Genomic DNA, 24,128 nt, shown 5'->3' with positions numbered 1-24,128 from the left:
TAAGCGCTTGGTAGAGTACAAAAACAGAGTTGATAGACGTTCCCTGCCTACAGCGAGCTTACAGTCTAGAGGGCCTATAGTGTGTCTTCACTCTGCCTTGTCTAGTTTTCCAAGAGGCCATTTGGGAAAGCAGCTGCTGTTAGGAAATGGTTCCTGCTCTTCAGGCAAATGTCATATTGATTCTGCTTCAGTTTGGACCCCCCCACTAGTTAAGGCTTGGTTGAACACCATGGGTGGTAATCCCCATCGGGGTTTCAGGGGCTTCTGATGAAGTCCTCTGTGGATAACTAGTACTTCTCACTGTACCACGATCTCGCCGCTGACCTCTCGCCCATGTCCTGCCTCTGCTTAGTACAGTGCTCAGCATACAGTAAGATCTCAGTAAATACCATTGATTGACTGATCATTCACCAGCTTGTATTTATCAATGAACTGTCTGCCAGCCAGACTCAGAGAGAGGCCTGTGAAGAGCTGTTGGTTAGGCAGAGGAAGCAACCACTCTGCACTTGGAAGGCTTCCAACTTTCCGGCTTAAATGCCAGGATTTCTAAAAAGCGGAGCGAGCTCCCCGCCTGGGCCAGATGGAACTGGCGATGATGAATGTGTCTGGAGTTCCTGCTGCCTGGGATCCCGCAGAGCGGTGACTGCTTCCCAGCTGGGCACCCAGAACACCACCCAGTGCCCGGCTTCATCGGCCGTTTCCCTCCCCGGATCACCTGGGACCGGGAACAGGAACAGCCGGTGGACGGCAGGGGATCGGAGCGCTTCTCCCAGAAAAATGGGATGATTATCATGGCGCTTTGGGACTTGCGGAAACTTGGATGTGGTGCTGCACAAGCTCCTCAAAGAACTCTTTTGTGCATGTAGAAGCAGTGTGGCCTAATGGAAAGACCTGGGCCTGGGAATCAGAGGACCTGGGTTCTAATCCCCACTCTGCTACTTGCCTGCGGTGTGACCGTGGACAAGTCACTTAACTTCTCTGTGCCTCAGTTTCCTCATTCGTAAAACAGGCATTAAAACCTGTTTTTCCTTTCTTCTTGACTGTGAGCTCCACATGGGAGTGGGATTGTGTCTGGCCTGATTACCTTATATCTACCCCAGCACTTAGAATAGTGCTTGACACATAATGAGCACTTAACAGATACCCCAGTTAGTAACAGTACTAAATGCTTAGGAAATACAAAATAATGAAGTGACACATTCCCTGTCCACAGTGAGCTTCCACTCCAATGGAAGGGACAGACAAAAATACAGACAATTAGCGTAGCCGTGATATATAATTGAATGTACAATTGAATAACTGTATATACAAACATTCTGTGGATGGCGTATAAGTTCGTAAGCACTAAAGACGGCTGATGGGTTTATAAGACTCAAACCCAAAGACCGCTTCCTCATGCTGTTTCTGTTTGATCTATCTCAGGCTCTAACCTCATCCTTCATTAACCAACTAATGGTAAACTAACATAGGCCACATTTTCACTGTTTATAAAATCTGCTGTAGTGAAAGAGAAAATAAATACTCTAAAACCGATGATTGGACTACATTATCCAAATGCCATTCTCAAAAATATTGATTTTTCCATATTCTCGCTGTTACCAACTATCTTTATATTCCTGCCCTGCTGTGTACTTGAAATTTATTTCTATCTGCCTTCCCTAGTAGATAATAATAATGATCAAGATATTTAAGTGCTTACTACATGCCAGTCACTGTACTAAGCTTTGGGATGATTACAAGCAGATAGGGATGGACACAGTCCCTGTCCCACAGCCTGCTCATGGTCTCAATCCCCATTTTACAGATGAGGTCACTGAGGTACAGAGAATTGAAGTGACTTGCCCAAGGTCACACAGCAGACAAGTGGCGGAACCGGGATTAGAGTCCATGACCTTCTGACTCCCAGGCTCATGCTCTATCCACTAGACCAAGGGCAGTGGACATGTCTTTACCGTGCTGTCCCAAACTTGGAGTACGGTGCTTGATTCGCACAGTATGTATGTTGCTGCCCTTTGGAACTGAAGACATCACTGATGGGGAAATTTAGCTTGAGGGGGAGAAGTGTGTGAGTGGGTGTGAGAGAGAGAGAGACTGAAAAGGCCAGTGGAGAACCCACAATCTGGATCGTATGATTCGTGTGTACACTAACACAGGCCATCCCTTGCTGCGTTCTCGTGTTTCTTGTTTGCAGCACTTGGCCCAGTTCTGGTACAGCCAGTACAGCCAGTATGCAATTCTGGTTCTGGTGACTGGTTCTGATAAAATCCTCAAGTTGGAGCAAGTAGATTCGGGGTGAGAGGAACCAGTTGGGCACGCAGGAGTGACAACAGCTGAGGCATCAGGGTGTGACGTCGCCATAAGTCCCAGCCTGTGCCCCAGCATGACTGGATTATGCCAGCGGGAGTCTGTGGAGAGTTATGTTTTTGCACTGAGCTGCATTCTGATAATGGCTAGCACATAGGAATAGGAATTGTGTCATTCCCAAGAGACAGATTTGAGACTACTGAGAAGAAATGGGAAGCAGCATGGCCTAGAGCATGGGCCTGGGAGGCAGAAGGACCTGAGTTCTAGTACTGGCTCTGCCACTTGTCTGGTGTGATTTGGGGCCAAGTCACTCAACTTCTCTGTGCCTTAGTCACCTCATCTGTAAAATGTGAATTAAGACCGTGAACTCCATGTGGATCATGAAATGTATCCAACCTGATAATCTCGTATCTACCCCGGTGCTTAATACAGTTCCTGGCACAAAATAAGCACCGAACAAATGCCTTTAAAAAAAGAAAAAGGGGGTTTCTGGATCTATTCATTCACCTCCAGCCTAACTCTCCATCTTCAAAACCTTACCAAAATCATATCTCGTCCAAGAGGCCTTCCCTGAGTAAGCCACCGTTTCCCCAATTCACCCTCTCTTCCTCATCACCTGTACACTTAAGTCTGTACCCCTTAAGCACTTTGATACTCAGCTCAACCCCGGATATTAGCACTTATGCACATATCCTTATATTCTGCCTCATCTTCTATCTGTACTTCATTTTAATAATTGTCTCCACCAGACAGTAAGCTCCCTGTGGCCAGAGATTATTACTACCAACTCTATACTATTGTACTCTCCCAAGAGCCCAGTGCAGTTCTCTGCACAAAGTAAGCACTCAATTCTCCGCCTCTTGCGCTATCTGTAATTTATTTTAATGGCTGTCTCCCCTTTTGGGCTGTAAGCTCACTGTGGGCAAGGGAGCATGTCTGTCAACTCTGTTGTATTGAAGTCTCCCAGGAATTGGGTACAGTGCTCCGCACACTATAAGTGCTCAATAAATACCCTTGATTGAATCCATACCGCTGATTGATTAATATTTAGCCATGTGTGTACAACTGTGCTGCCGTGACCATTTTAGAGTGACATAAACAGCCATACTGAATGACTGTACTTATCATCTTAGTTTATAAAAATCTGCTTCTATTCGTTCTTGTTCTCTGGGTGGTGACTGTTGTGGTAGACAGAGATGCTAACTTTAGGTGGTCTATCTCTATTCTAGCTCTACATGTTTTACAAAGGATCGGAAAAAGGATCAGATCAAGGGGAACGAGTCCCCATTCGCGTTGCCGATCCTCATCTGAATTAGGCGGTTCCAAAGAAATTTGTTTATAAAAGCGCACCATTGCCAGAGAGTATATTTCTGAATTAAGTCTGAATTACGGTAGATGATTTTATGAGCCTAACAGATGTATCATTAGTGTTTGAATTCCCCAATGTTTTAGGTTGATCCTATAAATTGGAATCAAAGCCATACTGAAAAGGACCTTCCCTCCTGAACCAGGAAAGTTACAGTAGAAGCACACTTAGTGACAGAAGTCGCTGATGAATTTTAATAGATTGGGCTGACTCATTCCGCCGCCCTAATGAAATCTATGGAAATGGAGTAGAGAGGATCCCTATCCCCCAGTGATCAAGAGGAGCTGACGGAGATTAAATCTGATTGCCGGGAAGGGGAGTAATCAGGATGCAACTGTATGGAGTTTGTCTGGGGTAAATTACCGGGGGTTGACTGAATTTTGTAGCTAATGCAATTATTTTTCTATAATGTGTTCTCGGCTAAGAGTCCTTGGCAAGCAACCTTGTCACGGAGCAAGGCAACAAAAGGTTGGAATCAATATCATTAAATGAGTCTAGGCAGATCTGTGAGAGCAGAGCTGCGGGAAGTTCCAAGATGTTAGGTCTGAGAGCTGGTAGGCTGGTGGTTTGGAACCTTCATTAGAAGCTGCCCTCCTTTTGTGACATTTCATGTGGAGCACTCTCTTTTCATTTTTATGGTACTTTAGTGCTTACTCTGTATCAAACACTGTTCTAAGCCCTGAGATAGGTAAAGTTAGCACCTAACTTGTCCACAAGTCAGACACCATCCCTGCCCTGTGTGGGACTCAGGGTCTAAGTAGGAGGGAGAACAGGTATCCGCATTTTACAGTTAAGGAAACTGAGGCACAGAGAAGTGAGGCGACTTGTCCGAGTTCACATAAGAGGCAATTGGCAGAGTCGGGATTAGAACCTAGATCCTCTGACTCCTGGGCACGTACTCTTTCCATTAGGCCACGTTCTCCCCCGTGTGTGTTCTTCCATCCTTTATCCATCACTCCCCTCTCATCCAGCCCTCCCTTTCCTGTGCACCTTTAAATGACTCACGCACACAGAATTAGTCACTGGAGCCGGGTCACCCTCTCTGCTTTCCACTCCCGTTCACCTGTTCCTGCCCTGTTCATGGTCCAGGTCTCAGTGTGACCTCAGAGCACGGGCCTGAGAGTCAAAACGACCTGGGTTCTAATCCTGGCTCCTCCACTTGTCTGCTGTGTGACCTTGGGCAAGACGCTTAGCTTCTCTGAGTCTCAGTTACCTCATTTGGAAAATGGAGATCAAGACTGTGAACCCTATGTGGGACAGAGACTGTGTCCAACCGGACTAGCTTGTATCTACTTTAATTCATTCATTCAATCTTATTTATTGAGCACTTACTATGTGCAGAGCACTACACTAAGTGCTTTGGAAAGTACAGTGTAATAATAAATGTATGAGTTTACAGTCTAGAGGGGGAGACAGACATTGATATAAATTATTAAATTACAGATATGTACATAAATGTTGTGGGGCTGAGATGGGGAGATGAATGAAGGGAACGAGTTATGGTGTTACAGAAGGGGAAATGAGAACATAGGGAAGGCCTCTTGGAGATCTACCCCAGCACCTGGGACATAGTAAGCACTGGAAAAATACCATGAAAAAATAAAACAAATTGCTGCCCAGGCACCATCTTTGAGTCAGAATGCTCGCAGACTGTAATCCAGGGAAAACGTTCCTGAATTCAAGGATGGTGTCTTCCACTTTCTACTGTAGGCTCCCCAGTGCTTAGTACAGTGCTCAGCAACAGTAGGTGCTGTGAATACTGATGATGATGAAAAAGCAGTAATCTATAAGAGAATTTTGGAAAAAATTCTCAAGAATTCAGTGGCCTTCTTGTATAGCCAACATGCACCGATGTCGGTCTTAATTTTTCAAACCAAATGGGAATATGTGATCATTCTTTCTACCATGTTTTCAGATACTCTGTTGTACGTCAGTCTCCTGAAGTGACTAACAGCTAACTCCTCTACAGTCCTCTAGACTGGAAGCTCATTATGGGCAGGAAACATTTCTGCTAATTCTGTTGTACTCTCCCACACACTTAGTACAGTGCTCGAATAGTACTTTCCAAGCATTTAATACAGTGCCTTCTGCGCAGGAAGCGCTCAGTAAATACGATTGATTGAATGAATGAATAAATGTATAGTAAGTGCTCAATAAATATGATTGATCCCCCATTGGCTGCTTTTCCATTTCCACTCCCCCCCTCCCGAACCACCACACCCCTCTTCCCTGATGATAGAAAGTATATTCTGCCCAGAAGATCGTGTGTAAAAGGGATTTTCGTTTCTCCCCTTTCCCATCCTCACAGGATACGGACCTAATGACCTTCAACATCTCAGTGCACCGCTCCTGGTGGCGCGAGCACGGGCCAGGCTGCATACGGCGGGTGCTGCCCCCTTCCACCCATGGGCTGTTGGACGATTACATGTACGTCTCGGTGACCGGCTGCATCGTGGACTTCCAGTACCTGGAGGTCATCCACAGCGCCATCCAAATTCTGCTGTCCGTAAGTGACCCTCCAAGGGCGGGGGGAGAAGTGGGGAGGTGTGACCGAACCCCTGCCCTTACGCCCAGTTCCCCTGGAGCCCGAGGGGTTGGCATCTCAGAAACACCACACTTAGGAAAACTCGCCTGGTCCTTCTGGTTTTTTTTAAATGGTATTTGTTAGGCCCATACTATTGCCAGGCACTGTACTGAGTGCTGGGAGAGATACACGCTAATCCGGTTGGAGACAGTCTTAATCCCCATTTCATAGATATGGAAACTGAGGCACAGAGAAGTTAAGTGCCTTGCCAGAGGTCACACAGTGGACACATGGCAGAGCCAGGATTAGAACTCAGGTCCTTCTGACTGTCCAATTGGCCCTGCTGTGGTCTGATAGTGTCTGAGTCTCTCGGAAAGGGCAAACAGCGAGTCAATCTCATTTCAGTCTTTTGAGCCCCTATTGCTAATGGGACCTTGCTACTAGGAGCTTTTTTTTTAAAAGGTATTTGTTAAAAGCTGTACTAAGCATTGGTAGATATGAGCTAATCAGGTTGGACACAGTCCATGACCCACTTGGGGTTCACAGTGTTAATCCCCATTTTACAGATGAGGTAACTGAGACTCAGAGAAGTGAAGCAGCTTGCCCAAGGTCACCCAGAGGACTCGTGGAGGAGCTGGGATTAGAAACCAGGTCCTCTGATTCCCAGGCCCGTGCTTTAACCACTAGGCCATGCTGCTTCACCTTTGGAAAGCAAGGAAAGCCAAACCTGCAGCCTGAGGATGATGGGGAAAGCCCTCCATTTTGACCCGACCTTGTGGAGTTGCCTCAGGATTTCAGAGAACATCTCACGGCATCAGAAATTGCCGAGATTCACCTCTACCACTGTTGCAGAATCTTCCGTAAGATGTACAAACGCCATCCATGTCTGATTTGTCATGTGCATCTTGGTCCGAGGCACATCCTTATTTAACTTCATTGTCCTCTCCCCTATCCAAAAGACTGTTTCATGGCAGCCCACAGATGTCTGGACAAGGTCCTTTTTATTCCACTGAAGTAGTTTTTCTGTTGGCTTATTTGTATGCATCACATTTTCAAAGTGCATAGTATTTAGGATGGACAATTCCCACCCTGTGGAGTTAGGCACTAATTTCCATACAATTTTTATGGAGCAATAGGAGAGTAACCAATTATTGCACAGTTCAGCAGGATTTTCAGACATAAAACATTGTTTCTGAATACCAGTGTTTGGCGAGATGAGAGTATTTGCTGGAAAAGGACCTGGGCTCATAAAATGCAAAATTGGAGCAAAAGGAAGGGTGTGTCGCTGCCTAAAGAATCCCTGCCGTCTGAAAATGAATCTCTCTTTTTTATGCATCTGTTGAGCAAGGGTTTCTAGCAGTTGTTTGTGCACATAGAACACTGGCAGTAGTGCTTGTTCTTCGGGAAACAAATAGTTGATCTCTGACCTTTTCTGAATAGTGCCTCCAGGAGGACAACTCCAGCTTTCTACTCATTTATAAATGCGACATATGCTCAGCTTGTTTGAGTTATGCATTTCACAGTATAATACCATCAGGGCAAGTCACTTCACTTCTCTGTACCTCAGTTCCCTCCTCTGTAAAATGGGGATTAAGACTGTGAGCCCCATGTGAGACGTGGACTGTGTCCAACCTAATTAGCTTGTTTCTACTTCAGTGCTTAGTACAGTGCCTGGCACATAGTAAGCACTTAAAAAATACCACAGTTATTATTATTAAGTCACTTATTTGTGTCATAACATCTGGGCCCTTTACCTTTCCAAAAGCCCTCAGTCCTGTCTTCTGGAAAGCAGGCATTAAGATACCTCCATGTTTCTTGAACCCAGAGAATGATCAGGAGAGAGTTGAATGGCTGATGGGGTGGTTGGGGAGCGAGTAGAGAAGGGTGAAGATTCCTGGTGGGCTTGTGTGACTTGAGATGGACAGATAGGCTTGTTATAGGAGGTGGGATTTTAGGAGGGTGTTGAATGTGGAGAAAGTCAGTCATTCATCTTTAATGAGCACTTACTGTGTGCTAAGCACTTGGGAGACATGTTCGCTGCCCACAGTGAATTTACAGTCTAGAGGGGGAGACAGACACCGCTATAAATGAAAAGCTGGGGTCCATTGGATTTACAGAGGGAGGATGTTCAGGGTCGGGAAAGCAGGATGAGCAAGGAGAAGAAGGTGGAAGAGATGAGGGGAAGATGTAGTTATAGGGTTAGTTAGGGAGGAATAAAGAGAATGAGCTGAAGAGTAAAGGAGGAAGAGAGCAGATGTATATAGTGGAGGGAGTTGGTTGAGAGTCTTGAAGATGAGTGTGAAGAGTTTTCATTTGTCTTGAAAGGATGGGGGAAGCCAACGGAGGGTTTTGAGGAGTGGCAGGAGAGGTGTTTCATCAGAGAAATAGAAATTTAATTAGAAACCATATTCTACCTCAAGAACTATTAATACAGAGTTCCCAAAGGAGCAGGTTAGTAATTAGTCAAGGCTATCATTGTGACTGTGGTGATACAGATTAAGGGTGACCAAACAGTGTACGTGGGCCCTGTGCTTACAGGGATTCAGTGGCAACCTCCTCATCCTTCAGTCAAGAGCTTAAATCTGTTTTATATTTACAAGAGCTAGCCACAGATTCCTGAAGTTCATTCAAAATTTACCACTTCCGTTCCTGAAGGCACTGAGATTTTAGTCAATTCCCTTAAGAATCTCTTCTCTCTTCTCCCTCCTTTTGCAACAGAACCAGACATTATCATCAACAAACATCAGATATTTAATCTCTTTCTTACAGAGGAGGCAACTGAGGTACAGAAATTTTAAGTGACTTGTCCAAGATCACTAAGCAGGAAGGGAACAGAGTCAGGATTAGAACTCAGGTCTCTGACCCCTAGGCCTGTGCTCTTTCTGTATCCTACAGTAACCCTGGCCATTGTCCTTAATTGCGTGTTCATATCTCCCCTAGAAAAGGGTAGCTCTTTGCAGTTAAGGAATGTGTCATATTCTCCTTGTTATAACTACCCGTTTGACTAGCACAGTGCCATGCACAAAGCAGGCATTCGATGAAAGTTGATACTGCTGCCTCTGAAGTCGATAAGGAGCAGCATGGCATTATAGCCGGAGGATTCGGGCCTCCTATTCGGTGGCGTCTTGAAGCTCTATGCCAGAAAGAATCTCATCAATCACTGTAAAGCTTTGCAGCTTCTTTTCCAGTCACCTTCCCTTATGCCCAATTTGTTAAATTCTCTTTTATCTTCATTGGAACCTTTGCTTCTAATTTTTTTTTAATCATGCTATGGTACAGAGGCAAATAGTGAATGCCCAGACTGTCTGCAATCAAAATATGACATATGAATTAAAAAGTATAATTCAGGTAGGGCAGACCCGAATGCATTTCCTATACTACTCCGTATGAATGCCAATTATATTATTATCATTGATGTCCTTTTCCACATTTTCTCCAACTTGGGCCTTTGGATAGTCTCCGTCTCTTAGTCTTCCTTTTCCCATTTTAGAGGGGGAGGTTTAGACTCCATTCCTCGGATGCTCAGTCACTCTAGTCCTATTTTTTACTTTTTATGATATTTGTTCGGTGCTTACCATGTGCCAGGCACTATACTAAGCACTGGGAAAGAGACAAGCTAATCAGGTTGAAAATAGCCCAACATAGGACTCACAGTCTTATTTCCCATTTTTACAGATGAGATAACTGAGGCCCAGAGAAGTGAAGTGATTTGCCCAAGGTCACACAGTGGACAAGTGCAGGAGTCAGGATTAGAACCTAGGTCTTTCTGACTCCCAGGCCTATGCTCTAACCATTAGATACAATACTTCCCCACCCCAAACAGTAGACCTGATCAAACACTTCACCCTGATCAAAGGGCCCACGGAATGATTGCTCTCATTTTCTCCTCTGTTTGAGGGCTAAATACCACCTTGATTTTGTCAAGTGCTTTTATTTTTCCAGAGCTTTCATTTAACCTTCCCAGTATCCCTGTGAGGTAAGGAAGAGGAAGGCATTATTATCTCCATTTCACAGATGAGGAAACTGAGGCACAGAGAGATGAAGTACCTTACCCAGGTTTCCCAGCCAGCCAGTGACAAAGCTGGGACTAGGACCCCGGCCTTCGGACTCTCAGTCCAATATTCTGTCTCCTAGGTCAATCAATCAATCGATCATATTGATTGAGTGCTTACTTTTTGCAGAGCACTATACCAAATGCTTAGAAGAGTATTGTAGGCTTGGTAGACACAATTCCTGTCCTCAAGGATCCTACAATTTAGTGACACTATTGCAATTTTGCATCAGAAATTCTTCCCTAGTGACTACCGCTCATACTAAAACAGTGAGTGAATCATGTAGGTACCTTGGTTCATTCGACTGTTTTGGTAACTTATCCAAAAGGTATGTTTTAGCTGGATCCTAAAACACCAATAGACAAATGAGAAGCTATGTTTTCCACTCACAGGAGACCCTGCATTTCCAAGAACATAAATATGTTCCACTCTAATGTTTTGAAATTGTAGAGATATTTCATTTCAGCATCATATGTAAGAGGTTTAAAAGAATGAAAGCCACATCAATCCATTCACAACTGATTGCAAGTAAAATCACTAACAGATCCTGGGAGTAGAGTTTATACAGAATAACAATCCACCTCCCTCATTTCCATTTTATTTTAATGAATTTGAGCAAATATTTGCATTGAATAATTGTTGCTTAGAAGCAAGGCTAGCAGAAAAACCTGCTGTGGGAATGAGAAAGTGATAAGAGCAAAGTAATCAATTAGGATTGTCAGTTTATGTGCTCCCTTCTAATTCATCTCTAGAACCAGCCCAAGCAAATAGCCCCAAGGGCAGTAAAACTAGTTACGGTGGATAGAGAACACTTCGAAAGCTGATTCAACCCCAGAGTCTCAGATTGAATCTTCATTTTGGAAAGTACAGTTTTCTACAGATCCCTGCTTATGTTCGAACTTGAGTACTGATGAACTGCATCATAGAGAGAAAGAAATGAGAGCTGCGAACAAGCCAAACATGAGCTTATTGTTTGATCTTCCCTCCAGTAATTACTTCTTTTAGACCTTGGAGAGAAACTGTTCCCTAGAGAGCCAAAGAATAAGTTGGTTGCTTTATATAGTTACCGATTTGTACATTCCAAGCGCTTAGTATAGTGCTCCGCACATAGTAAGCGCTCAATAAATACTATTGAATGAATGAATAGTCTTTTTAAAACATCTCAATAGATTGTAAGCTTTCTGAAGGTAGACAATAGTGATTTACACTTCTACATTATCTCTACTTCTTAGAATGTCAGCTCCGTGTGGAGCAGTGACTGCCTCCAACTGGAATATCTGGCATTTACCCCTGTACTTGGCTCATACTGAGAATTAAAGTTCTTGAAATATTCCCAAGGGCTTAGAACTTTTGCCAAAGTAGACACTCAGTGAATGCCACTGATGGTGAGGAGATTCGGAAGCTTTAGTGAAACTAACATACACAGCAACTCTGACAGTAGCAGCAAATGAACCGAAAACACTGACATCCCAGTGTAACTTTAGCGACCAAAAGACAGGGTGCAATTGCTCTGAAGTTCCAGTCTTGAGCAAAGTTAAAAATGGTGGCTAACCTAGATCAGAAGGTCAGAGCCCAGACTTCAGCTTGCAGCTGTGAATCTGAGGTCACTGCCGAAATGGAGTCTTCATCCCTCTCTAGCTTCCTGGCAAAGAATCTCTTGATCTCCTGGGGATAGGAGGGATGGAGTGCAGGGTCGAGTTGGAAAGGAAGGAGGATTGCTATTGATGCTTAATACACCTTGATTTTGGCTTTGGACTCTGAAAGGCCACAGAGCAAGTTTTTGGGGATTGGGGATTGTCATCTTCAATGAAGACATTTTCACCTTAGGACATAAAAGTTGTTGCCACAAAAGACGAAAATGAAAGCAAAGACTAGGTTCTTCCTTAAGTGCACAACTGCTCTTCCTCCTTTTCCTATGCCTTGGGAGTACAGGGGAGGAAAAAGACCTGCCTAGAAAGCGCCGTAGCTTGTGAGAGAATTCAAATGGTATGGAATAAACCTGCCAGTGAAAGATTCTTGAGGGCAGGAATCAGGTCTACTAATTCAGCTGAACTCTCTTCCAAGTGTTTAGTACAGTGCTCTGCACACAGAAAGAGCTCCCTAAATACTTTTGGTAGATTGGTGGCCTCAATGGCCACCCTAATGCCAAACCAGGGGCTTCCCCTCTGAACAAGTGGCAAAGTCATCTTTTCCGAAGAGCTGACCTGGAAACCAGAAACTCCATTCCAGGTGGTCTCCTACAGGAAAGGCCTGAAAGCAAACCTCCTTCGTGGGGTGGTCTGGCATCTTTATAAGCAGAATGACTGAACAGGCAGCGACTCTCGATCGTCTCGGGGCTGACCATCCCACTGGAAATTATTCAGGCTTCCGGCTCTGCTCCGACTCCTTCCAGACATGGGGATTTGGGGTTGCTTCATCGCTCACCAGCTCTCTCATTAGATCATGCATTGGCAACCCCAGCATCCCCACTGTTTTCTCCCTGCCTTTCCACCACACCTACCTCGGACAGCAGTGACACATCAGGAGCATGGTGCCCAGGAGAATAGGCATTAGATTCCTGAATCCTCATTGGCCTGGAACCAATTGAAGGCTGGTAGGGGGTGCTGGGTGTTCAGTGCTAAAGAGCCAAGAGAACAGGCTCAACTGAGCAGAAGAATGAGACTAAGAGGATTGGACAAAATGTGGGCTCTTTCCAGAAGGTTGGTGTCAAATGGGTTTTTGTAGGCAATCCACTCTTTGTTCTCATGTTTTTCTCCCTAAAATGAAATGAAAAATTCCAACACAGCAGATGGCATTTGAAAGTTCTGAAATGTGGTCCACTCTTTTGAAGCCTCAGTTTCCTTGGGCCCTTTTAATAATCAAAGGAAGTCAAAACCCCCAAGATGAAAGCCATATGCCTTTAAAGAATTTTGCCCATGCTCTTAGAATATGCAAAGGGTGTCTCTCACAGAGTTGTAGATGCTTCCCTGCTGAGTTCAGTGTTTTCAGGAGGAAATGGCCTTCATTTCATTTCAGGAAAGAGAAGGTCTTGGATACCACAAGCACGTCAGCCTCACTCTAATTCTTTCTGCTCATTTCTCATAATTGTCTTCTGAATTTGCAATTGGAAGTTGAATTCTAGACTCACCTCCTCAGGCAAGGGCTTGTTGCAGGGAAAACACCCTATTGCCGATAAATTTTCTGTTTGGAAAAAGTAAATCCATTCAGGGGAGGAGGAAACGACTATGGCGGAACTTGTTTGCCACCCAATAATAAGGGGTCTAGAGTTCGGTTCAAATCAGGGACAGGCCATTCCCATGATCCTTTCTTTTCCCCCTTCCCCCCTCTACACTGTTCTTCCATTTCCCTTCTGGGTTAGAGAGTGGACAGGGGACTTCATTCTAGCCTTGACTCTGCCCTTGAGTGGATGGTAAGTCACTTTATCATAAGCATCATTAAAACTATTTATTGAGCCTCTACTGTGTTCTAGGTACTTGGAAACATGTGAAAGAAAAAAACACACAATTCCTGCCCTCTATGACCTTATAGCTTATAAAATCTCATACCAGTGGTAGCCAAACTGCAGCTTGCAAGACATATGTGGCTTTTCTTTACTTGCTGTGTTGTTCACAGTTTATTACTTATTATTTTGCTGCTGTAGAGGTGACTGTGATGTGCCTTGAAGCCCAGGGTCAGGAGTTTGTTTTTTGTGCATAAGCCAGTGGGAATTTTTGCAATCATTCAATTGATGGTATTTCTTGAGTGCTTACTGTGAGCAGAACAATGTATTTAGTGTGTGGGAGAGCACAATACAACAGAGTTGATAGAGACATTCCCTGCCCACAAAGTGATAATAATAATAATGTTGGTATTTGTTAAGCGCTTACTATGTGCAGAGCACTGTTCTAAGCACTGGGGTAGACACAGGGGAATCAGGTTGTCCCACGTGGGGCTCACAGTCTTCATCCCCATTTTACAGATGAGGTAACTGAGGCCCAGAGAAGTTAAGTGACTCGCCCACAGTCACACAGCTGACAAGTGGCAGAGCTGGGATTCGAACTCATGACCTCTGACTCCAAAGCCCGTGCTCTTTCCACTGAGCCACGCTGCTCCTCAGTGCTTACAGTCTAGTGCTTTGTGGCTGAGAATGGAGTGAATATCAAGTCCTTAAAGGGTACAGATCCAAGTAAATAGGAGGTACAGAAGGAAGAGGGAGTAGGGAAAATGAGGGCTTTATCCGGGAAGACCTCTTGGAGAAGATGTGATTTTAAAAAAGTTTTGAAGGTGGGGAGAGTGGCTGTCGGTCAGGAAGTTCCAGGTCAAAGGGGTCAGCGGTGAGATAGATGAGATCAAGGCACAATGAACAAGCTTGTGTTTGATGTGGAGGTGGATAGGCAGCTACTGGAGGTTCTTTATTGGGGAGACATGGACTGAATGTTGGTTTTGGTGGGGGTTTTTTGAAAAATTATCCAGGCAGCAGAGTGAAATGTGGAGTGAAATGGAAACAGACAGGAGATGGGGAAAGTAACACAGAGGAAAGTAATGGGTTCCAACTGACAATTTAAAAAGTTGGTACAGGTAGTGTGTGTAACTCTCCTTTGAATGACTTAACTAATGTTGAGATATTTTTACTGGCAAATGCAAGTGAGGCAGGTTGTGACTGACAATTTTCCACCTTGAGGACATGCTCAGTAAGTGGACATGCAGGACTCAGGAGTACATCTGCCTTTTCTCCAGACGACTTGACAGAGAATGTCTTATAGGGACCTCAAGAAACGTCAGCCCATTATCACCATAATTCCCAGTGCAGTCTCCCACACCACCTGCCACACACACTCAAAGGGTAGTGAACATCCAGCTGCTCTGTACTCTGTCCTGAGACAAGATCATTTGGGCCTGGAAACAAAGCAGAGTGAGGTTGTAGGGCAGATCCCCTGCTGGGTAGACTGGATCTGAAGAGCACAAGCAACTGGGAGTGAGATGACCAGGGCTAGAACTTTAGGAACGATTGCCACTCTCACTGATTTCTGGGCCAAGGGACATTCTGAGTTCAAATTTCCTTTTGGATACTACTCAGTGACTCTTGTCTCCTACTAGCGAAGCCTCGGGAGAAACAGGATCTGCTTTCCAAGGGTTGGGTATCCAGCTCTTCTTCCCACTTTACCTCAGCCTCTTTACTCAGCATGGTTTTGCTCCTTTCAGCTTGACATCGGGACACCCAACAACAGGAAGAGAAATGTGCTATGTTAGGATTTGTACCAAGGTTCCTTACTCTTACCATGGTCAGTCCTATCCTGGAAGATGCTATCTTATCATCAACAGTATCGTTGTCATCATCAGTGGTATTTATTGAATGCTTACAATGTGCAGAGGACTCAACACCGGGGAAAGTACAATACAACAGAGTTGGTAGACACCTTCTCAGCCCAGAACAAGCTTAAAGTCCAGAGGGGGAACAGACATTAATACAAATAAATAATTTGTAATATATAATTTATAGATAGGTACATAAAAGGGCTGTGGGTCTGAGGGTGGAACAGATATCAAATGTCCAAAGGTCACAGATCAAAGTGCAAAGCTCTTGTTGAGAGCTTTAAGAGCAACCCCAGGGGACCTGAAAAATTCCCTTTGTGTTCTGTTTTCTTCTCTGATGAGGTCACCAAGCTCTTGGAGACCTGGTGTTGGCCATCTGTCCAGCCTGACTGCACAAACTGCCTAGCTTAAGGGAATCATCTTGAGTTTGGCTTCCGCTTCCTAGCTGAGTAGTTACTGCTGGGGAATCTATCCGCTCCATAGATTCCCAGAGCCTCCAGGGAATGGAGGATGGTGAGCAAATGAAAGAAAAAAAGTTAAAGTCAAAAAATAAATGGCTATAAAAATGAGAACAGTAAAGAGCAACCAAAATGATGAAAGGGTTAGAAAATGAGAAAACGTTAAAGAAGTTTAAAGAAAAGAAAAGGCAGTGCAGGGACTTACTGTCTTCAGTTCTCCAGGGAACTCCAGTATCATCATCCGTGTTTAGTTCTGAGCACTTGAGAGAGTATTGTGAAAGTAGACCTCTCCTAGAAGAGTTGATAATCTAAAGACAGTATTTCTGTTCTTAGCCTGTCTGCTGAGGCTGAGACTGCAGGGGATCCCTGGATTTGGGAGAAAGTCAGGCTTAGGTGGATCCCTGAGGGAAAGAAGAAGATTCTGGATAAAGGTTCCAAGGGTGAGGCAGAGGGGAAAGCAAGGAAGTTGGGTCCTGGATTCCCTCACTCTAGGATTGAAAGGTTGCAAGTTAAGATTAAAAAGGTTAAAAGATTAAACAAGAACTAGGTGGAATAACATCATTCTGCATGTTTATTAAGCACCTACTGTGTGCGGAGCACTGAACAATGAGGGAAGAGAGGAAAGATGTCCCCAACAGAAGAAGCAGATACTGTAGAGATTCATCACTTGGTTCCCCTCCCTTCAATTCAGTTGTCTCTTGGGACCAACAACCCTGCTCTCTTGTTCATAATGTTGTCACTAACTCTACCCCTTTTTTGAAAAATTATTTCTCCACTGAACCGTCCCACAAGCTTCCCATAGCTCTGAAATGTCAACATTGTTCTTTCACCCTTCTGATTTTCCAAGATTATCCTTTTATTTTAGCCACTAGGTCAAGGCAAAGGAAACTGTGTCCCCACCCCCACCATCACCAATCTTTCCTTAGCTTTTTCATTCCCACAGAGCTGCACACCCATCCAAAGTGCCAATGTGATGTGGAAAGAACAAAGCAAGGAAGTGGAAGGATTTTCAGATAAACGAATGGAGAATGGGCAACAGATTGGGTTAAAGCAGGCTTTGACAAATATCTTCTCCTTGGAAATCAATGGCCAAAGGGCAGATTCATCAGAGCCACAACAAATGCTGCAAATAGTTTAACTTTCTTCTAATTTTAAGACCGAGAACAGCCCATTCAGACATTAAAATTCAGGTGGGCAGTACATCATTTTAATACTGCGGATTCCAGAGGGCTGAAGCCAGACTTGAATATGATGAGGGGCCAGATTTATGCAAGGGCTGCAGTTCTCAAAGTGTCTGCAGTGAACAGAGAGATTTTTTTATGCCATTTGGAAAAAAATATATTATTAGATGTTCTGCCCTAGCTGAATTGGTTCTTCCTTAACTCTACCTCATCGAATCAAGTGATTGTACTGAAGGAAAGTTATGTGCTTTGGAGGAAAGACAGTATATGCAGATTGGGGTTCAGAGAAGTAACATTTCTAATCTCCTGCAGGCCTGGGAGGCTCTCCTCTGGACTGTAAAATCATTTTGCTAATTCTCTTGTATTGTCCTCTCCCAAGCACTTATTCCAGTATTCTGCACATAGTAAAGTGCTCAATAAATCAGCCTCTTTGCTGACCTTCCTGCCTCCTGTCTCTCCCCACTCCAGTATATACTTCACTCTGCTGCCCAGATCATTTTTCTATAAAAATTTTCAGGTCATGTCACCCCTCACCTCAAAAAACTCCAGTGGTTGCCCATCCACCTCCGAATCAAATGAAAACGCCTCACCATTGGCTTTGAAGCAGTCAATCACCTTGCCCCTTCTCACCTCACCTTGTTATTCTCCTACTACAGCCCAGCCCTCACACCTCACTCCTTTAATGCTAACCTTCTCACTGTGCTTTGCTCTCATCTATCTCACATCCAACCCCTTGTCTACATCCTACCTCTGGCCTGGAATGCCCTCCCTCCTCAAATGTGACAGGCAATTACTCTCCCTACCTTCTAAGCCTTATTGAAGGCACATCTCCTCCAAGAGACCTTCCCTGACTAAGCCCCCCTTTCCTCTTCTCCCATTCCCTTCTGCATCGCCTTGACTTGCTCTCTCAGTTCTCCCCCCAACCCAACCCCACAGCACTTGAGTATATATCTGTAATTTATTTGTATTGACATCTGTCTCCCCATCTCTAGACTGTAAGCTCTTTGTGGGTAGGAAATGTGTCTGTTTATTGTTGCATTGTACTCTCCCAAGCACTTAGTACAGTGCTCTGCACACAGTAAGTAAATACGATTGAGTGAAATACATTTGAAGATCACTACTGATGGTGATTCAGGGGAGTCCAGGGCAACCAAATCAAGTGGAAGAAAATGGAAGGAGGGTCCAGAGAGAGAATGAAGGGAAAACAACAGCTGAAAAGAGGGGTTGCTGGAGAAGCAAGGAGAAATGAGAGATGGACTTGTAGTAGTCTTAGCCCCTTTGAGAGTGGTCAGGGGTCCCAACTCACAAATTCCCATTTTAGGATTCCCCTGCCCCCATTACCTTGTTTTGGGAATTTTCCCCAGCTTTGCTGGAGTGGGAGGCTGGAGCTGCCTGGGATGGACTGGACCTTGCCTCCTCTCATTGCTGTACAGGAGTTATCCTTCTGATGGGAGAGAGCTGAGGGCTACCAAATCAATCAACTAGTGCTATTTTTTGATGCTTATTTAGTGCACAGCAAAGTATATCTATAGTTAGATCATAATTGTGGTACTTGTTAAGTGCTTACTGAGTACGAGACACGGTTTTAAACACTGGGGTAGATACAAGATAATCAGGATGGACATGGTCCATGTAATTCATTCAATCATATTTATTGAGAGCTTACTGTGTGCAAAGCACTGTACTAAGCGTTTAGGAAAGTACAGTGCAGCAAGCAGTAAAGAGTGATAATCCCATCCCCATTTTACAGATGAGGGAACTGAGGCTCGGAGAAGTGAAGTGACTTTCATAAGGTCACACAACAGACAAGTGGTGGAACTGGGATTAGAACCCTGCTCCTTCTGACTCCCAGGCCCATGCTCTATCCACTAGGACATGCTGCTCCTCTAATATTAGGTGCTTGGAAGAGCACAGTGCAATTGGTTGACCCAATCCCGGTTTACAGTCTGGTGAACGGATCCCTGGAAGAGATTGGAAGAGAGCTTGGGAAAGGAGCGGAAGGCAGTGGTGGGGGGCCAGGTTTATCTGAGCCAAGGGGCCTACTTGGAGAAAAGGATAAGAAAAGAGAAACAAATAAGGGTTTCTTTCTCTCACTGAAATAGGAGGTAGGCAGACTGGGATCTAGCCCGACTCTCACTTCTATCATCCTACGTGACCTTGGTCAAGTTGCTTAACCTCTCTGGGCCTCAGAATCTCCGCTTATAAGATGGAGATAGTACCTGCATTTCCCTTGTCTTCTTGATAAGGCAAGTGAGATATTACAGGTGAACTGTTTGGGGCTTTCCAAAATAAAAAAATGCTATTCAAACCCAAGGTATTATTAGGATTTTACAACTATTCCTCCTATCTGTAATTTATTTTAATGGTTGCCGCCTCCTGTTGACTGTAAGCTCTTTATGGGCAGGGCTCATATCTACCAGCTCTATTGTATTGTACTTTCCCAAGCCGTTAGTGTCATGCTCTGCACATAGTAAGCACTCAGGAAATACCACTGATTGATTGAAATCATATACTCAAGTATGTTCCTTACGAGCAGGGATTCTTGGCCAATTAGAACTTACTGGAGACAATATAATAATGATGGTATTTGTTAAGCGCTTACTATGTGCCGAGCACTGCACTAAACACTGGGCTAGATACAAGATAATCATATTGTCCCACGTGGGGCTCACAGTCATAATCCCCATTTACAGATGAGGTAACTGAGGCACAGAGAAGTTACGTGACTTGCCCAAAGTTACACAGACAAGTGGCAGAGCCAGGATTAGAACCCACAACCTCTTACTCCCAAGCCCGTGTTCTTTCCACTAAGCCACACTGCTTCATCTTTTTCCTTCTATCTGGGGCCTCTTGTAATAGAAAGTGAGTCAATGATTTATTAGGGTGTGACATACACTACACACTTTACTCTGTCACAATAGTTTAGGATTGATGCAATCATCTAATTGTGTACTTTGAATTGAATCCTCTTGGTGACTGCTTAGTAAAAGAAATGGCCCATTCTTTCTCTCCAGATGACAAGAATTCATCGCTCTTCTCTCATTCCTTATTAGACTAAGGGACTTGGTGGGTTTGCTCTTCTCCAACTCTGTGGCTGTTTTCTTTTTAGTGGTTTGACATTTAATTAAAGTTTGAGGCTGTGAGAGATCTTTGGGGAGAAACATCGGCAAGTTTGGGTTCTGCTGCGTTTTCTCCTCAAAAGATGTGGATGAAGATTGAATGGCAGGAGCTAAGCTGGCTTGCTTCACTGGGACATAAAGCATCTTTCAGGAATTCCTTATTTTCTCTGCTTTTGGGTGCAACAGGTGAAGCAAACAGAATCTTTGAGACATTGTGTGGACCATTCAGGGTGGCAATTGTTTCCTCAGATCCTGAAATGATGATGGCGTTTCTCTGCTCACGTGTTATTTCCTGCAATACAGTCTTTTTGCTGTTCAGTTTGGCTGTAGCTATTGATTAGGTAAAAAGAAAACTTGTCTATGAGAAGATAGATGTGTAGACAATAGCTGTGAGGCACTTGACCCATAATATCTTGCCATTGCAAGAAAGGCACTCTCGAGCACTATTTATGTGACCCGTTCTATACATTCTGTGTTAGTTTGAAGATGAATAAAATGCTGTGAAGTCCCGGCCAATTATATGACTAAGGATTTCATGAAGCAAATGTAGCTAGCATGAAGGAGGGGGGATTTGAGAGTGATCGCAAAGAAGAAGTGGAAGGTTTAGCGCAGAGTAAGTGTTCAGCGAACACCCATGATGGTGAAGCGATTGTGGTAGTGAAAATTTGGAGAGGAGTAAATTTGACTGCTGGCTCCCAGTGGTCATACTGTCCCAGTGACAAGTCAGTGTCTACTTACCTACAAGAGGAGGGGACAGACCATTTAGTCGGGGGTGATGAGAAGCTAGAAGAAGCAGCATGACATAGTGGATAGAGTACGGGCCTGGGAGTCAGATGGTCAAGGGTTCTAATCCCAGCTCTGCCATGTGTCGGCTGGGTGTCCTTGGGCAAGTTACTTCACTTCTCTAAGGCTCAGTTACCTCATCTGTAAAATAGGGATTGAGGCTGTGAGACCCACATGGTCCAGGGACTCTGTCCAACTCAATTTGCTTCTATCCACCTCAGTGGTTAGTACAGTGCCTGGTACCTAGTAAATGCTTAACAAATACCATTATTAGTATTATTATTACTAAAGGAGTCACCAGAAAGGTAGGAAGGAAACCCTGCCTAGAAACCAAGTCTGAGCATTTGGAGGAGAAGGAGGTGGTGGTATTGAGTACAGCAGAGAGGTGATGGGAGGATTAGTATGGAGAAAGGGGCATTGGATTTTCTCACTTGAGAAACCTTTGAGAGTGTGACTTCAGTTCAAAGGTTAGGGTAATAAGAGAATTGGACAACTGAAGGCAGCAGGATGATAGACCTTGTGCTCTGTTTGTTAGGAAGGCGGTGACCCTGTTAGGGTCAGTCAGGCATTCCATTGAAATGATCACCCAATAATAATAACAATGACACAGCTGCAAAAGTCCAGCTTTTCCCCTGAAGATGGTGGTTGTAACACAGGTAGGAGCAAGGATTTGGGGGAGCAAACAACTGGGTGATAAATCCTTATCACCCCAAATCATATCAAACCAACAGTCACTTCTAAGCAGTTGTGAGAAATGCTTCTAAGCACTTATGAGAATCAGGGTTGTCTAGTGGATAGAGCATTGGCCTGGAGGACAGAAGGACCTGGGTTAATAATAATAATAATGTTAGTATTTGTTAAGCGCTTACTATGTGCAGAGCACTGTTCTAAGCGCTGGGGTAGACACAGGGTCATCAGGTTGTCCCACGTGGGGCTCACAGTCTTCATCCCCATTTTACAGATGAGGGAACTGAGGCCCAGAGAAGTGAAGTGACTTGCCCACAGTCACACAGCTGACAAGGGGCAGAGCCGGGATACGAACCCATGACCTCTGCCTCCAAAGCCCGGACTCTTTCCACTGAGCCACGCTGCTTTTCCTCGCCAGATCCCACTTGTCAGTTGTATGACCTTGAGCAAGTCATTTAACTTCTCTGTGCCTCCATTACCTCATCTGTAAAATGGGGGTTAAGACTGTAAGCCCCCTGTGGGACTTGGACTGTGTCCAACCTGATTAGCTTGTATCTACCCCAGTGCTTAGTACAGTGCCTGGCACATAGTAAGTGCTTAACAAATACCATAAAATAATATATATTTATACCATCTGTAGTACTTGGGTAAAGATAGTGAGTTCCATTAAACATGCAATTATGTGTTCTGTTTCTACTAGTTGTAAATATTTTTGTGTGTGTCTTCCCTCATTAAACCCCTTGTAGGCAGGGATCAGAGAAACCCAGATCTGGAAGGGAATTTGGGAGATGAAATAATCTAACCCCTGGCCTCCACGTTGATGAATGTTTTATCCATCCAAGACTTTGGCTGAGTGATAGAGGCTCATGGAGTTGAACTAATTGTTCAAAACAGCAACTTTAGGCAATGCCTATCTATGAGTTACTGCAGCTTAGAAATTATGAACTAAAAGACTTATATTTGATGGGCCTGCCACCAAAAATGAACAGATTACTCCCAGCTAATGGGTTAATGGTGTTTGCATGCTTGTTTCTGCTTTACCAGTCTTTACTAAACTCTGTAAACTACTCTAAATCGTCAACCAGCACTTTAGCACTAGATTTATAGGTCTTCATATAAACCGAGATCTATGTATTGTATCGAGCTGTATAAAAGTAAAATGAGTTTTCAGCATATTGGCAAATCAGCAACTAAATCATTAAACAGACGAGAAGTATCGTATGCAGGGTCTGAATCATTCGGGCGAAAATGTATCCAACATGACTGGAATGTGTTAAAAGACTTGCTGTCCAGAATCTGAGACATTAGAAGGATGAAGGAAGAAGAGTTGGGAGAAGTTTTGTAGAAGAGAAGGAGAGAAGTTCACCCTGAGTCAGAATTGAAGGTAGGAGCCACTGCAAGGTCCCAGCTATCCTAAGGAGTCCCAAGAGGGCAGTTTGCCATGACAAGAACAGAATTAATTTGATCATGCCGACAGTGGGACTTTTCCTTGTACTTATTGTCTCTATTTCATTATACCTTTCCCTTAATGTCACCCTCTCTCCTTAAGGCTCTAGTTGTGACTAATATCCAGGATGGATATCATTTTGTCTATTATCTCACAGTCAGGTGACCATACAGAGTAGGCAAATCTAACTTGTTAGATTGGGGTTTTATTGTTGTTGAGGTGTAAATTGCATTATTTGCTAAGGGTTAGTTTCCTTCCACCCTTACCACCACTCCCTCGAAGTCCTGAGCACACACGGGACGAGGGAAGAAAAATGGGCAGGTATTTGGTAAGTCAGTTTATATTCCGTCAGCTCTCTTCATGTTCTAGATACTGTCCTTACTTCTGAGGGGATTCAGAGAAAGATCATAGGGCCCCGTCATCGAAGAGTTTAGAGTTTTCCCAATCCTGTTTCACTCAGCTGCAAAAACCTTGGCATTATTTTACCATCTGTTTAATGGGTGTGTCCTTTGTGGTGATAGCTTGATGATTTTTGAGGATCCTATAAGGTATTACACTCTATTACTCCCTTCTATCTGTAAGGGTTTTAATAATAATAATGTTGGTATTAAGCGCTTACTATGTGCAGAGCACTGTTCTAAGCGCTGGGGTAGATACAGGGTAATCAGGTTGTGCCACATGAGGCTCACAGTTAATCCACATTTTACAGATGAGGTAACTGAGGCACAGAGAAGAGAAGTGACTCACCCACAGTCACACAGCTGACAAGTGGCAGAGCTGGAACTCGAACCCGTGACCTCTGGCTCCCAAGCCCGGGCTTTTTCCACTGAGCCACGCTGCTTCTGTCTTCCCCTCTAGATTGTACATTCGTTGCGGGTGGGAAATGGATCTATTAATTCTCTTATAAATAAGTGC

The 24,128-nt window shown here is 44.2% G+C and overlaps 1 protein-coding gene across 2 annotated transcripts in view; it reads left to right on the top strand.

The window, feature by feature from the left end:
- The window catches only part of NKAIN3 (sodium/potassium transporting ATPase interacting 3), a 274,113-nt gene that overhangs the window by 222,504 nt on the left and 27,481 nt on the right, over nucleotides 1–24,128 (top strand). For both annotated transcript variants that reach the window (XR_003760798.2, XM_029068368.2), the window contains exon 4: nucleotides 5,979–6,176. Coding sequence is in view for 1 of the 2 variants with exons in the window: in XM_029068368.2 (XP_028924201.1) it covers nucleotides 5,979–6,176 (198 nt within the window). In the remaining variant the exon portion in view is untranslated. The remainder of the gene's footprint in view (nucleotides 1–5,978; nucleotides 6,177–24,128) is intronic.

The sequence above is a fragment of the Ornithorhynchus anatinus genome, chromosome 7 (genome assembly GCF_004115215.2).
Source record: "Ornithorhynchus anatinus isolate Pmale09 chromosome 7, mOrnAna1.pri.v4, whole genome shotgun sequence".
NCBI lineage: Eukaryota > Metazoa > Chordata > Mammalia > Monotremata > Ornithorhynchidae > Ornithorhynchus > Ornithorhynchus anatinus.
The sequence above is the reverse complement of the archived record's forward strand: the minus strand, read 5'-3'. Positions and strand labels throughout refer to the sequence as shown.